Source organism: Myotis yumanensis, unplaced genomic scaffold (genome assembly GCF_028538775.1).
Source record: "Myotis yumanensis isolate MYYU_CA2020_CCGP unplaced genomic scaffold, mMyoYum1.0.hap1 SCAF_17, whole genome shotgun sequence".
Lineage (NCBI taxonomy): Eukaryota > Metazoa > Chordata > Mammalia > Chiroptera > Vespertilionidae > Myotis > Myotis yumanensis.
Window position 1 is genome coordinate 40,547,420 of NW_027223768.1, and position 14,179 is coordinate 40,561,598.

Genomic DNA, 14,179 nt, shown 5'->3' on the forward strand with positions numbered 1-14,179 from the left:
AGGCACCTGCTCTGTGGACCAGAGGACTCCCTGTGCCTCCTGTTCTGGGCCCACTCGCTGAGGGCAGGAAGGTAGGGTAGATTGTCAGGAGTGATTTTACCTAACACGCTCATGAAAGGGCACATGGAGGGTTTGCCATGCTTTCCTTTCTAAAAGGCACAGTTTCTGTGGGTCAGCGTGCTGGCACATTTTCACTCATTAAAACCAACAACCCACCCTGACCAGTTTGGCTCAGTGGATAGAGCGTTGGCCTGCAGACTGAAGGGTCCCAGGTTCGATTCTGGTCAAGGGTATGTACCTTGCTTGTGTGTACATCCCCAGTAGGGGGTGTGCAGGAAGCAGCTGATCGATGTTTCTTTCTCATCGATGTTTCTAACTCCCTATCCCTCTCCCTTCTTCTCTGTAAAAAAAATCAATAAAATATATTTAAAACCCACACCCCTAACGACTGCCTTCCTGATTCTGGTAACGTACCATCCCTCACAGCACCCAAGCCAGGACTGCTTGAGGGGAAGCTGTTTATGCCAGCCACGCCCCAGTCTAACACCACACATTTGCTTCCCTCTGTAAAGACACCATTCCTGGTACTGCCATCCCACGAACAGACCCTTTCGATCCAAGGGTGTAACATTTATTGGTACAAGGGGTGAGAAAGGATGAGTCATTGTTTGCAATGTGGCTTTTCACAATACTAGCAGGTGAGGAATAAAGACACCACCACAGCCTACGGTCTTTACTATCAAAGTTTATTGTGGGCCATTTTCTACCTACTGAGGAGTAAGTACATCTATGTCTCAACATGTGCTGTCGTCCCTCAGGGTCACGGTCACCCTGCAGCGCAGCTGTCCTGGGCTCCGTTAGGCAGAGGCTGTCAGTGGAAGCAGAGCCGTCACTCCAGGAGCTTCCCAGAGCAGCAGCCGAAAGGCATCGCCCATGGGGTAGAGACGGCGGTATTGGCGGAATGAATCAGGAGTTGAATGCATTTTCCACGCATCTCGGCCAGAGAACTGTGGCTCCGATGCCGGATCCCCAAATCAGGTCTCATAAGCGTGCCCCACGCAAGTGAAACAGCAGCGAGGGAAGTGCCGGGAACCAGGGAGGTGGAGGATAAATTAAGTGGAATTGGAGGGGACGGAAAGTTCTGGAATGCAAGTAGCTGGGTGTAGACGCCATTTGAGATGACGAAGAATTCGGCACAGTTTGCCAATGGGGCAATTCAAATATTGAAAGTTATTCTGATACCAGAAATTAAGTGAGATTTCCCCTTTGGGAGGAACACTGGTTTTAAAAAAGGGGGAAAAGGTGTTTCATCTACAGGAAAATGAGTACCTGAGTAGAAGTAGGTGGCTCAAGATGCCAAGAACAGTGTTGAGTAGGAATGAGAGGGTGTACAGGAGGGAGACGTGGAGGCCTGTCGCAGGCCTGACGTGGAATGACATTTCTAGCATGGGCTTTGTCTGCGAGGTGCTGGCCTGTTTCCTGTAGCACAGATAGCACTGAAGGAATGTTTCCGTAACACTCGACTTAGGTGGGAATGCAAACTACTATAGTGTAAAGACTGAGACTCCTGCAGGGGGAAGGGTTCGCCTCAAACAGCTGTGGCTGAAGGCCCGCACCCTCTCACCACCCTCGTGATAAAAATATTAAGATGAACAAGTCAAACGCCAGGAGTCCGTGAGCCTTGTACCATGAGCACAGCAGGCAACTTCTGCTCGCTTGTGCCGGCGGCCTGAGAAAGGGGACCTGTGGCCTGAACACTGCCCTGTGTTAAACAGAACCATAATGAACCCCCAAGCTAGCTGCCCACCTGGCTGGGAAGATGAATAAAACAGCATCGTTTGCTTTAACCTGGATCTTCCCCACTAACAGAGTTTGTCTATAGAAAAGCCACCGGCTGGCACCAGGCCAGTGTGTCTGAATGTTGTTATTAGTATCTCCTTTTCCTAAAAGAGGAAATGTGTTAAGTACAAAAACGACATGTTTCTACACAGCCTTCTCCGCAGTCCTGACCTGCTGGCGGCAGGCTCCGCGGGAAGCATTTTTAAAGGCAGAAGAAACAACGACTTGAGGTTTTTCTCCCCAGAAAGGACGCGGTGGAGTGGCCGACGGCGAGCCCCGTGGGCGCTGCACAGCTGTCTCCTCCAGGCGATGCCTTTTCATTTCCCACGGGTTCCTTCTGGTGGACAGTGGGGCCACCTCTACAAGAAACGGGAGAAGCAGTTTGTTTCCTAATCACGTCTCTGAGGAAACGAAGGGTCCCAGACTTCTGTGACCCCGCGGGTGCGGGCTGTGTCCGGGCGGGATGCCCGGGCGCTGTCCAGACCGGCCTTCCCAGCCCTGCGGCCTGGCGCAGTCCCTGTGTCCACACTCCAGCTCTCCTGGGTTTCTCCCCAGCCGCTTCAAGCACAGTCCCATTTGCTGGAAAAGAGAGGACCTAAGTGTGAATTAACTGGGGACTTTGGATAGCGTGTAACTTTCAACAAGCGTAATTATTCCATTAGTCAGATTGCTAATAGATGAGGAGGGGCCGTGGAATGCCCACACATCTCCCGGATCCCCGTCCACTGCTGCGGCAACTCAGTAAAGAGCCGCTGCACGGAGCACCCGCATCCAGGTGAGCGGGCCGGTGGGCGACGCGTCAGCACCCACGTTCCTCAGGCATAAGCATCGCTCTGTTCCCTCCCCTCTTCTGGCAACTCGGACCCAGTGCTTTGGGTGGCAATGAGCTTAGAACATAAAAAATGCACAGAAATGTTACCTAACAAGGAGCAGAAACAAGGTAAAGTGAGAAAGGGATAAACACTCGCTGTAAGTCAGTGCGATATGCAATGGCAGTGAATGGTTAGCGGAAAGGGAGGCTGAGCCAGGGGTGGGAGGGGGACATGAGAAAAAGGCAGCTTTGGCGATTTCGAATGTCGTGGTAAGAAGTGGGCTGCACTGGAGTTCTAGGGAGCCCACACTGGCAGCGGGCCCTGCAAAAGAGCGCCACTGGACGCAGGGGCAGGGAGGACACGGGTCTCCTGGCAGCTCGCAGGGCACAGAGCCTTCTGTTAGCATTTCACGTGGAGGAGGAAGCAGACAGCACGGAAACACCTCGTCACACTTTAAAAGGAAGTTTAGTCAGGACCGTTCCAGGTCCCCCGTCCAGTAAAGGCCGCTTCATATTCAATACGCATTGTGTTTGGAGGGACGAGTAACTAACAGAGAAACAAGAACGAGAGGGTAAAGCAAACCCTTGTCCTTCTGTGTCCCCTCCTGTCCGCGCTTCTCTCCAGGTGGGGGCTGGTGCTCTCTGCCAGACCCCCTTCCATCTGAGCCCTTTCTCCTAGACTCGCCTGATCCGCAGGCCTGTTCCCCACCCTCCGCCCGTCGTCCCAGATATGCACCTGCTTGTTATTACCATTTCCTGATGTAAAGATTCCATTTAAAAGTATCTTCCTTCAGACAGCTGAGAACTATGAGAAATTAACTGCCCAACACCCCCCACGTGAAAGTCGTTATGAAGATGAAGATGTTGGCAAACTTGTGAGAAGCAAGCACAGGTGACTACTCCCACCTCCCAGGGGCCCCACAGACGCCCCGGGACAGACCCGAGGCTGAGGACGGGGCTGAAGGCAACTCGGTGCTGTCCCACGTCCTGGACCTCCTGGCCAGCAAGGAAACAAGAAGTGGGCTTTTCAGACAAAACTTCCTTAACCTGCGGTCAGACCATGCTGCTCAGCCCCACAGCCAGCATCAGAGCTGAGGTGCTGTCCGCAGCTGACCAGCCCTCGGTACATGATTACATGCAAGGGCTCGGGTCCAGCCACAGAACTAAGGACACAGGAAGCCCAGCGACAGGAGTTTCACACGAAGGAGATGACGCTGGTGGCCTGCACCCCAGTACTGCATGTGGGCTCTAGGGGTCTTGAAAAGGGGGAAAGTACGGCAAGACAGGCTACCTGTGGACACAAACAGGTCACTGGGTTACCTGAGCCGTGCGGTCAGTTGCTCTCTGTCCTGCTTTCGGCGGGCAGCTCCCCTCCGCCTGGCAGCTCGCCCTCGATCTCCCACAGGACATCGTCTTCGTCCTCCAGGCTGCTGGAGATGTGGCACTTGCGGAACCCTTGCACGATGGCTTCGCTGGAGATGCTGTTCCATGCGACCATGACCCACTCCAGGAAGAGGCCGAGGGGCGGCTTCTTGGCGTTCCCGGTGGGGCTCAGCGCCAGGTTCCCCGCCAGAAGCCAGTTGGAGTACTGGGCCCGCACGCTGTCGTTGAGCGGCTTGTAGACCACCACGTCCAGCACCTGCAGCTGCGAGGTCAGGCCGCCCGGGATGATGACCATGTCGGTGTTCATGCGCTCCATGCAGCTCTTCACCGAGTCAGTGGCGTGGCCCCGGAAGCCGTTCAGGATCAGCATCCCTCGCTGCTTGGACACGGCGCCCGTCCGCCGCCGCCACACCACCTCCAGCCAGTCCTGCATCAAGTCCTCCGTCATCCAGCCGTAGCGGTGGCAGCGGATCTCCATCCCGCTGGGGAACTTCCCGGGGGGGATGTACGTGCCCCGCAGGATGATGTAGGGAGGCAGCTTCCTGCCATCGGCCAGGACCCCCAGCATCGCCGTGATCTTCAGCTTCTCCCTGCCTGGCGTCTTCACCAAGACGGGCTTTTCGCCCTGGTTGTCCACGGTCACCCTGGAGGGCACCTCCAGACAGATGGGCGTCTCGTCTGCATTTCCCATCTGAGCCACCTGGTAGTCGTGCGCCCGGCGCAGCGCCAGGACACTGCGCTGGTAGGTGACGAGCTTCTCCGTCAGGTCTTCGGGCAGCTGCTGGGGCACGGGCACCTTGTGCCTCAGGGACAGGTCGTACCTGCGCATCATCCTGCGACACCAGCCCAAGCTGGCCTTGAACCCTTTCTCTGGAATGTTCATCTCCTGGGCGATCTCGAGAGCTTTCAGTTGCATGGCCTCCCGGGTGATCGGGTCCCCTTTGGCCTGCATGTACCGGACATACTCGGCCACACGCTGGTCCACCAGGGCAAAGCGCCCGTTCTTGGGGCCTCGGAACGCCCGCCGCATGGCGTGGGCGTTCTGCAGCTGCGGCTTGACCTTGCGCCAGTCTCGCACGTTCTTTTCCAGCACGCCAAACTGCTTGGCCGCCTGGCAGTTGTTGGTGCTCTCGGCGAACTCCACCACCATCAACTTGAACCCGGCGTCGTAACTGCGGCGCATGCCCCGGCTGAACTGGAACTTGGCGGCCAGGTCGTCAGCCGAGAGGTCGTACCCCGGGAAGCCCATGGCCATGTAAAAGGGGTACCCCTCGCTCCACTCGGGCAGCTCGGGGAAGTCCCGAGGCAGGCGGAGGCCAAAGCCGTCCAGGGGCTGTGGCGGGGGGAACGGGGACACCGTGTGCATCGGGCCGGCCCAGTCTGGGGGCTTGACGTCAGCGTCTTCATTTTCTGGAGACAAACAGGAAGGGGCGAAGGTAAGAGCAGTGAGCACAGTGATGTCCACCGGTTCCTGATTTTGTTGGTGGAAATGACAAGAGTGGAAGCCAAGCGTGTCAAGGGAGCTGAGCTAGAGAGGCAGGGCTGAGCTGAGCACAGGTACCGAGCCCGAGTCGTAATCTGGGGCCACGTTTGGGTCAAAATGACTCCCATTTGGGTGTGAAGTCAATACAGCCCGCACTGCCAGACCACCGAAGGGTGTGGCCTTCCATGGCTGAGCCACACCTCGATCCAAGAGGCTCTGCGGCAGGAGCCACACTCAGCAGGGCTGGGCTGGGCTTCTCAGGCAGCGAGTGGTTCTCGCGCACCAGCTGGAACCGGTTCCCTGTGTGTTTATATGTGGAGGGCCTCAGAAAACTGAATACGATTTGGGGAAACTGCCATATCTCACCCAAACTAAGATGTCATCAGTTGCAAGAGGCATCATCACTTTAAGAGGCACTCTCAATTTCAGAGACGTTCAAGTGGCGGGGGGAGATGTCTTAGAATCAATGAAATATGGCCTTTTAACTCCGACTTACGGAGAGAAGGCAAGTAAAACTACCTGGCTGCTGGGAGCCGAATTCAGCCAGCACTACCCTGCTGCCATGTTTCTTGATGAAAGACCGTGTGCTTCTTAGACCTGTTTGCTCAAGCGTGTGCTACGCCCGGTGCTGCTTGTCCATCAGGGTGAAGTGGACAAGGAGCCAGGGCAAGTAACTCTGGGCGCGTGCCTGGCACATGTCTTCCCCCATCGCCAGAGGGGTACAGGGCACCCTGAGGTGGCTAGAGGCACCTGGATGTGCACTGGTCTCAATGCCACTCAAACTTCAGTTTGCTTCATCTGCCCACACGGTGGCGCACTGAGACTCTTACCACAGCACAGAGGAGCATGGAGGCTCAGAGTGCGATGAAGTTGCCTAAGGCCACACAGCACTGGAAGGGAGATTTTCAAACTCCAAAGCCCATCATCTCTCTGCCTTGCACCCCTGCCTCACTCTCACGCACCCTTTCGAACAGTGGTTCTCAACCTTCCTAATGCCGCAACCCTTTAATACAGTTCCTCATGTTGTGGTGACCCCAACCATAAAATTATTTTCGTTGCTACTTCATAACTGTAATGTTGCTACTGTTATGAATCGTAATGTAAATATCTGATATGCAGGATGTATTTAGGCGACCCCTGTGAAAGGGTCGTTCGACCCCCAAAGGGGTCGTGACCCACAGGTTGAGAACCGCTGCCATAGAACAAACACGGACACTGAAGACCCCGCTTCCCATGCTCCCGCGGGATGGGTGTGGGTCGGCTGGATCACGGTACCTGCCATGCTTCCTCCTGGGAGCGGCCATCGGTCCGCATTCTGAGGCTCCTCCTCCCCATCCAGCCGAGAGATCATGTCTGGCTTCGGGAACGGGAACTCTGTCCAGAGGAAGTAACCGAGGCTCGGAGCACCGTCCACATCAGCCCTTTATCACACTCACCCCACCCCCTCCTCACTTATGGACATTTATGAGAAACAGGGAAAAGGGCTCGGGACACGGGGAGAGAAAGGGGATGGGAATGGGCCTGTCCAAGGGAATTCCTGGGTCTCTGCTAACGAGGCCTGGCCCAGCAAGCCCGGCGTCCCTCCAGTGGCTGCAGCCTGGTTCCGTCAGCGCTGGGAGGGAGCCGGGATGCTGTGGGGCATGTCCCCAGCTTCTGAGGCTGCAGCAGTGACCGCGAGCCGAGGAGCAGGTGGTGCTCAGGCCCAGACCCTGCGACACCTCTGAGGTTCTGTTTTTCTGACGCGAATGCCTGGGTTGGATGAGGTTCTGAGACCAGCACAAGTTACTGGGTAGAATGACACAATATTTACATCCCTGCCTGAATCGAACACGGGAAATTAAAGGCACAGGTGTTGAGGGGACAGGCTAAGTTCAGAGTGGGGGTGCTGGTCCCACCACCCAGGAGACGTGAAAACGCTCTCTGGGCTCAGAGCTTCGGGAGGCAAAGGGACACGTGGTGTTACCCAGCGACAGCACCGTCTCGTAGTTCATCCTCATGACCTCCCGGTACAGGGCCTTCTGGGACTCCGTCAGAACTTCCCACTCCTCGTCGGAAAAGTAGATGGCCACCTCATCAAACAGGGCCGGCACCTGGGGCAGAGGAGGCCTCTCTCAGCGGCTAGCAGGCACGCAGGTCACTCACAGGCCATCCTCCGGGAGGGGCCTCCCCAGGGAACCAGCTGTCTGCCCGCACACAGGCCGCTAGAGGCAAAATAGGACCCGAGCACAGGTCCCCGCACCCCGAGTCGTTACCATTCCTGTCGGCTCGCAGACAAGGAGAGCAGAACTCCCGGAGAAGCCCCCAGTCCCCAACCCCCGGTGGGAGACGCTCCGCACACCAGGGACACCCTGAGAGCGTCGCCCCCGCCCCACGCACCCCCTCCCCTTGGTCACAGACCCTCAGCGGGGGCTGGTCTGGGTGAGTTTGATGGGTCACTGCTATCTGGACGCAGTGGTTTCCGGACACTGGTCTCCATTTCCCACTGGCCCTAGTGCTGGACTCTGAACCCAAAGCAGCCAGTGACAGAAGGGCGGCCTTTCCCGGGCGCACGGGCAGGAGAGAGGGCCAATGACAGCCTGGGTGGTAATGAGACACCACAGCAAACGGGACCCCGCTCGGAGCCCTAAGGATGAGGGCTGCCCCCTGACGTCCCCTGCCGGGAGGGGACGCCGGGCAGCTAAGGCGGCCAAGCCACCCACACCCACCCCGCTCGCTTATGCAGCCATTTGCTTTCATTTTTACTCTGCCTTTTCCTTTCGGTCCCTCAGAACCCTACCCCAAGGTCACCACATTCAGTGGTAAGGAGTCACTGGACCGCCTCCTTCAGGCTGGCTACCCTGACTACTGCTTTCAAAGCTGTTCCCAAAGCTGGAACACGCTCTCGACATGCAGGGAGCACTCCCAGGGAAAGCCTGGGACTAACTCACTGCCCCCACCACCACCACCACCACTTCAAATAAGCAAGGAGGAAGCGGGTTCAGAGAGGACTCATTTCGGTCCAAAGCCACACGGCCAGTAAATGGGACTGAGCAGTCTGACTTCCAGGCTCTGGCCGAGTGGCCCCTCAGTGCCCAGGCCTCCCCCTCCCCTGCCTCCGTGCTCAGCTGTCCCCCAGCAACTCATCTCCGCCCTGCCAACCCCCCACACAGGGTTCTCCCTCGGCCTCCCAGGTCCCCCATTCCTGGCCTGGCCAATACCCACCCTCCATCCAGGACTCAGCTTAGACGTCCCGTTCCTGGGACCTGGCTGGGTGCCCACCTCCACATCCCTGCCCTGCCCTGGGCCCCATCCGCAGTGGCACTTATCACACCGCGCCCCTGGCTCCCGCGTCTGCTTCTCCCACTAGAACACAAGCCCTCGGAGGGCAGAGGCTGGCGCCTCCCGCTTTGTTCCCCTGATCACTTAAACATCCTTCTGAACAAAAGGTTTAAGCAAATACTCTCCAGATTTCCCTTCTCTTGCTCCACTTGGAATAGCTGCAAATGATTTTACCTGACACAAAACCGGACCTAGACTTCGGAGTGAGCGGACAAAACCCCACGTGTGAAAACCAGGAGGACCCAGCGCTGGTCCCAGCTGCCCACCCTCCCCTCACCTCCCACTTCCCAGCTTCCCACCAGGCTCTGTGGCCTGTCCCCGAGGAAATGCCAGGTCCTGGCCACCCCTATTTATAGTCCCTTCCCTTTGCTGATAAACGGATGCAGGGCTGCCTGTCCTGTCACCTCCCAGGCGCAATCGATTCGTAGAAGGCCGCACGCCCTGGACCCAGTGCAAACATCCGGCGCCTGAGCTGGGAGGGGGCGGCTGGGGGCTGGCGCGGGCTCATCTCTTGGTTCTTATGTCCGAGCCACAGAGCAGCTTCCAACAAGCCCACATTATGCTGCAGAGGCACAGCCCGAGGCTCAGACGTCCCTCACAGCCGCCACGGGGCACCGGGCAGGGCTGCACCAGGCCCTGGCGGGCGCCTCCCTCCTCCACAGAGCCCTTCTCTCTGGCCCAGCACAACAGAAGTAAACAGGGTGGCCAGGCAAGACTCAGGGGTCAGCAGCCCGAGGTCACCCCGATGCCCCTCCTGGTCTCCAGGGAGGGGCGCTCAGCCCTGCCCTCCTCCCTCCACTCAGACCCTCCCTGCTGCCCCGCAGGCTGTCCTCCCGGGGCTTATCTCCAGGGTCAGTGCCTGCTGTGCCCACACACACTGCTCAGTCCCAGGGAAGGCGGCGGGGATCTCGGAGCAGAGGGCAGTCCTGCTTTTGTACATTATCTCACTGAATCCCTCACATGACACACAGATATGGGGGTCAGCATCCTGCTTTCACGGGGGAGGAACAGGGCTGTTAAGTAACACGCCCGGAGTCACGGAGGGAAGTCTGACCCAAAGCCTGTGCTTTCTCCGCGCTCAGGCCGCGCCCCGTGGCTGAAGGGGCCTCCGGCTTCCCCAGGAAAGATGCTCCAAGCCTTGTCCCCCAGCGCCACCAAGGAGAGGGCTCCAACTCCGCCAGCACACTACGTCCTCCTGGCCCGGGCCTGGCCCACTTCCCACTCCTCATCCCCACGTGCTCGGTTCTGGCTCCGGGACCTGCTCCCAGCTCTGCCCACAGCTCTCCTGCCCCAGCTTCTGATCCGGCCTCCGCGCCGGGAACACAAGCCCCTCGCTCCCCTTGGAGGGATCCACTGGTGACGAAGGCTGGGTTCACAGTCCGTCTCCTTTTCTCTCCTCGACGCTGCATTTCCACCCAGTTCTCCTACGGAGCATTATTCCAGCATCCAGCACGGTGCTATGTCTGCAAGGTTTCCACTGATCACCCTCACTCTCCCCAGAGAAAGGGATTCTCTCCCTCCCTGGGTTGAATGCCCTCGGGCAGGGTTTCCAACCTCGGCAGGGCTGACAGTGCTGCCCAGACCATTCTCCGTCGGGGGCCGTGCTGTGCCCTGAAGACGTTCAGCAGCGTGCCAGCCTCTGCCCAGAAGATGCCAGCAAGACCTCGCACTCCCTCCCCGAGTCATGATGCCCAAAGACGTCTCCAGACTTAGCCAAATTCCCCAGGAGGGGAGCCCACTGAGCAAGCCCGGGCCCAGGCCCAGGCTGCCTTCTGCAGGAAGCCTCTTAAGTTGTCCAGTCCGAGTGTGAGGCCCCCAGGAGCTGACCTCCACTGCTGCACCCCGAATGCTGTACTGTCGTTTGCTTCCTTGTCTGCCTTGCGAGACCAGCGACTCCGTGAGCCTGGAGGCCTGTGTCAATAGCACCTGTGCTCCCGACTGACGTCCTCCTTTCCCAGGGGAGCGTGGCCTTCACCTTGGACATGTCTCACTGTCCGACACTCAGACACCCACTTCCACTGCACCTGTCTCCAAGGCCCTCCACCCCCTGGCTGCGGGTGGGCTCACTTAGCCTCAAAGCCCAGGGCTCCCACGGCCTGGAGGCCTTGCGCTTGGTCTCAGCTGCAGGGTCAGGCCGGGAGGAGAACAGGTGGGCAGAGAACCCAGAAGAGACAGGGGCACCGCGACCTCACAGCTAGACCAGAGCCTGGCGGTACGTTGTGTCTTTACTTTATATAGTTGAGATATGCAAAATGCATCACTTGTAAGGGTCTAGCTCAGGAGGCGTTTTAAGAACAGTGTCTATGTGTATCCTTGGGGCAAAGGACAACCTCCCTGCACCCAGTTCCCTCAGGTGGGCGGGGCGCCGGGTGACAGGCAGCACCATGAGTCTCTGACTACAGATCTCACTGGAAACAAAGGATGTGATGATATTGATAATGTTGACAGCAAGGCAAACGAAGCAGAGAACAGGAATGTCAGCTTGTTGCTCATTTAAAATGTTTACCATCCACACGCAACTGCCAGGAAGTCCAGTAAGTCCTGTGAATAATTGTTCCTAATATAACTCCTCTTCTTACACTGACATTTTTACAAGTTTACCAAGTTCTCTCCACTGTTCTGTTTGGATATGCACCCCATCCCCAGCTGCCGAGCCCCGGCCCCTGCATCCAGGCCAGCTGGGGGTGCAGTTTTCCCGTCAGCTCCGTGACCCCAAGTCTCGCTGAAAGTGGTTCCCTTCAACCAGCCGCAGGGGACACCGCCTCTCTCCTTCCCTGTGAGGCCCCTCCTGCCCAGCCTGCCCAGCTCAGTTTAGAAAAACCCCCACACTCTGATATCCGATCACCCTGACCTGCCTTCAGCTAGAAGCCCTGGTCCTAAATGCTTTTCATCCACGGACCCTCCACGCTGTAATCTCCACTCCTCTTTACTGTATTTGGTGTGAGCCAGGTCGTGTCCACTTCTATGACTACACTGTGACCCCTTTCTCAGTAGCCCAGGATGACCCTTCCTTCCATGGTAGCGACTGTCAGAGCATTCTTTCCTGTAACACAGGTCAGCAAACAGGGTGTCCACAACGTGCTGGCACTGAGCAGGGTGCGGGGACCCAGGGGTGCGGAGAGCCTGGGCCTTGGCCTCCTGGACAGAAGGGCCTGCGCAGGTAACCCGCTCCGTTTCCACCGCAGCTTTTAAAGCCACAGCACTGTTTTCTCGGGAATGGGAACACCTGGGCTGGGCGGGGCTGTTTTTCCTTCCTCTGTCCGCTCCAGGAGGAGGCTTCGCACAGCCGTGTGGCCCCCGATCCCTGACTTACCCACGCGCCCTCGGAGCAGATGCGGACCTTCTGCATGTCGGTGGAGCCATCCTCCAGCTCTGGGCTCTGAATCTGTTCTTCGCTTTCCTCCACTTTCAGGGTCAGATTCAGAGGGATGGCTGTGGACTCCATGTCTGCAAGCAAGACTCATTCAGAAAAACCAGGCATGGCCTGAATGGGGGCTGAGGGTGGGGGGGCAGCTCCGCCTACACAACCTCTTAGCCCCAAGCTCTGCTGGCCTGGAAGGAAGGGAACAGTCAGGCCTGGGGAGGAGGGGGCACCAGGAGGCTGGAAGGAGGGGCTGCAAGCAGAGATCATAGGTGGCTGCCTTCAAACATTTAAAAAGCTCTGTGGGCCCTGGCTGGGTAGCTCAGTTGGTTAGAGCACCTTCCCATTCGCCAAGGTTGCAGGTTCAATCCCAGGTCAGGACACATACAAGAATCAACCAATTAATGCGTAAGTGGAACAACAAATCGATGTTTCTCTTTCTCTCTCCCTTCCACTCCCGCTCTAAACTCCATCAATAAACAATTAAAAAGCTCTCTTTGGAGACCAGCCTGGTTCTGTGGGGACCCAAGGGCAGAGCCCGCGGATGGGTAAACATTCATTCCATTCGGGGAAGAGAGCAGAGCTCAGGGCCCCACCCAAACGTGGACTCAGCCCAGGGGTGTCGCTTCCTATCAGAGGGGGTTCTGAAGGCGACAGGACACTTGCTCCACTGGCGGTTCCTACAGGCCAGTCGGGCAGCAGGAGGTTGTTTGGCTCAGAATCGCCATCATCTGGATTTTCCAGATTCAGAGGTTCTGCCCCGAGCAGGCTCAGAAAGCACTCTCTGGAGCCGTGACACTGAGGGGCGACGCCGGGGAGCCAGCAAGGTGCACAATCTGCTGGGGCCCGGCCCTGGGCCCAGCCCCGCGGAGCTGCCTCGCTGTCGCAGGCACAAGTGCCCTCTTAGGGGAGCTCGGAGGCGGTACAAACGGCCGCGCTCCTGCCCTCTGGGGCGGGCAGTCCCAGGTGGGCAGCGAGGGCGCATCTTGGGGGTCGCAACCTTCCGGGTGGCCGGGGAAAACATCGCTCCCGAGTTCAGAGTCGGCTTCTTCCATATTTCCTTAAAGGTCGGGCGAATGCAGCTGAGAAGGGTCTGGGGTACGGGGAACAGGCTTCAGATCCTGGAGCGGGGCCCCCAACTTGGCTGCGGCCTCCCCGCCGGCTCCTGGGCAGCGGGTCGGGGGTGGGAGGCGGGGTGCCCGCGGCCTGGGCGCCGCCTGCGCCGGGGCCGCTCGGGTCTCTCCAGCCATCTTGTCCCAGTTCCCGTCTCCGCGCCCCGGGAGGCCCGGCCTGGTCTGGCCCCGCGCACCTGCCGAGCGCCGGCGCCGATCGCCTCCCGCCAGCCCGCAACAAAGGCGGCGCCGGTGCAGCTGCAGCCCGGCCCCCGCCCCGCGCCCCGGCCCCCGGCCCGGGAGGATCCCGCCCCGGCCCCCGCCCCGCCCGCGCGCTCCCCGCCGCCGCGCGCACTCACCGCCGGGCCGACCGCCAGGGCGCAGGGGACGCCGAGAGCTCGGGCCCGGCTGTCACTGCGCCATCCCGGCCGTCTCTCCGGGCCCGAACGCGCGGCCCCTCGGGAGGGAGCGCGGGGACACGTGGTGGGAGAGGGAGGGTCCGGCGCGAGCTGAGGGTGTTGGGAGGCGGGGGGCGGAGCGCGCTGATGTCAGCGGCCGGGCGCCCGGGGACGCGCCCGCGCCCACCCTCCTCCTGTGGCTTCCGGCGCCCCGCGCGCCCCTCCCGCCCCAATGCACTCGGCCTCCTGTGCGCTGCGCGCGACCTCCGGTGGAGGCGTCAGGAACAGCCGGTGCACGCGCCCCTGTGCTCCGGGGCACTCACCAGTGGTTTGCACCGGGCACACTCTTCTGCTCCAAGGAAGGAGTTGTGCAGAGCAGACCGGCTAAGCTGCAGGGGGCGTGTGTGTGTGCGTGTGTGTGTGTGTGTGTGTGTATGTGTGTGCGGTCTTTGGGGTCGATCCTGCTGTATTCTA

General features: G+C 59.0%; 1 protein-coding gene across 3 annotated transcripts; it reads right to left on the reverse strand.

The window, feature by feature from the left end:
- Window positions 1-732: 732 nt before the first annotated feature.
- Window positions 733-13,821, reverse strand: POGK (pogo transposable element derived with KRAB domain). 3 transcript variants are annotated; one of them, XM_070396077.1, is made up of 6 exons: window positions 13,667-13,821; window positions 12,148-12,281; window positions 7,480-7,606; window positions 6,792-6,890; window positions 3,971-5,443; window positions 733-2,418 (listed from the first exon to the last, which is right to left on the reverse strand). In XM_070396077.1, exons 2-5 carry the CDS (start codon window positions 12,277-12,279, stop codon window positions 3,984-3,986), a joined length of 1,818 nt encoding a protein of 605 aa, XP_070252178.1. In that variant the 5' UTR covers window positions 12,280-12,281; window positions 13,667-13,821; the 3' UTR covers window positions 733-2,418; window positions 3,971-3,983. The 3 variants fall into 3 exon arrangements, with proteins under 3 accessions (XP_070252178.1, XP_070252177.1, XP_070252176.1); XM_070396076.1 differs by lacking the exon at window positions 13,667-13,821 and adding an exon at window positions 13,196-13,511 and having other exon boundaries at window positions 733-2,198; XM_070396075.1 differs by lacking the exon at window positions 13,667-13,821 and adding an exon at window positions 13,196-13,509.
- Window positions 13,822-14,179: the final 358 nt, after the last annotated feature.

Bases quoted from the DNA above. Each gene is read 5' to 3' on its own strand.
- POGK (XM_070396076.1), bottom strand. From the start codon at position 13,250: ATGGAAGAAGCCGACTCTGAACTCGGGAGCGATGTTTTCCCCGGCCAC. The intron at 12,282-13,195 runs GTTGCGACCCCC...TCTTGCTTGCAG, and splicing joins TTTCCCCGGCCACCCGGAAG to ACATGGAGTCCACAGCCATC. The intron at 7,607-12,147 runs GTAAGTCAGGGA...CCTCTGCCCCAG, and splicing joins TCTGCTCCGAGGGCGCGTGG to GTGCCGGCCCTGTTTGATGA.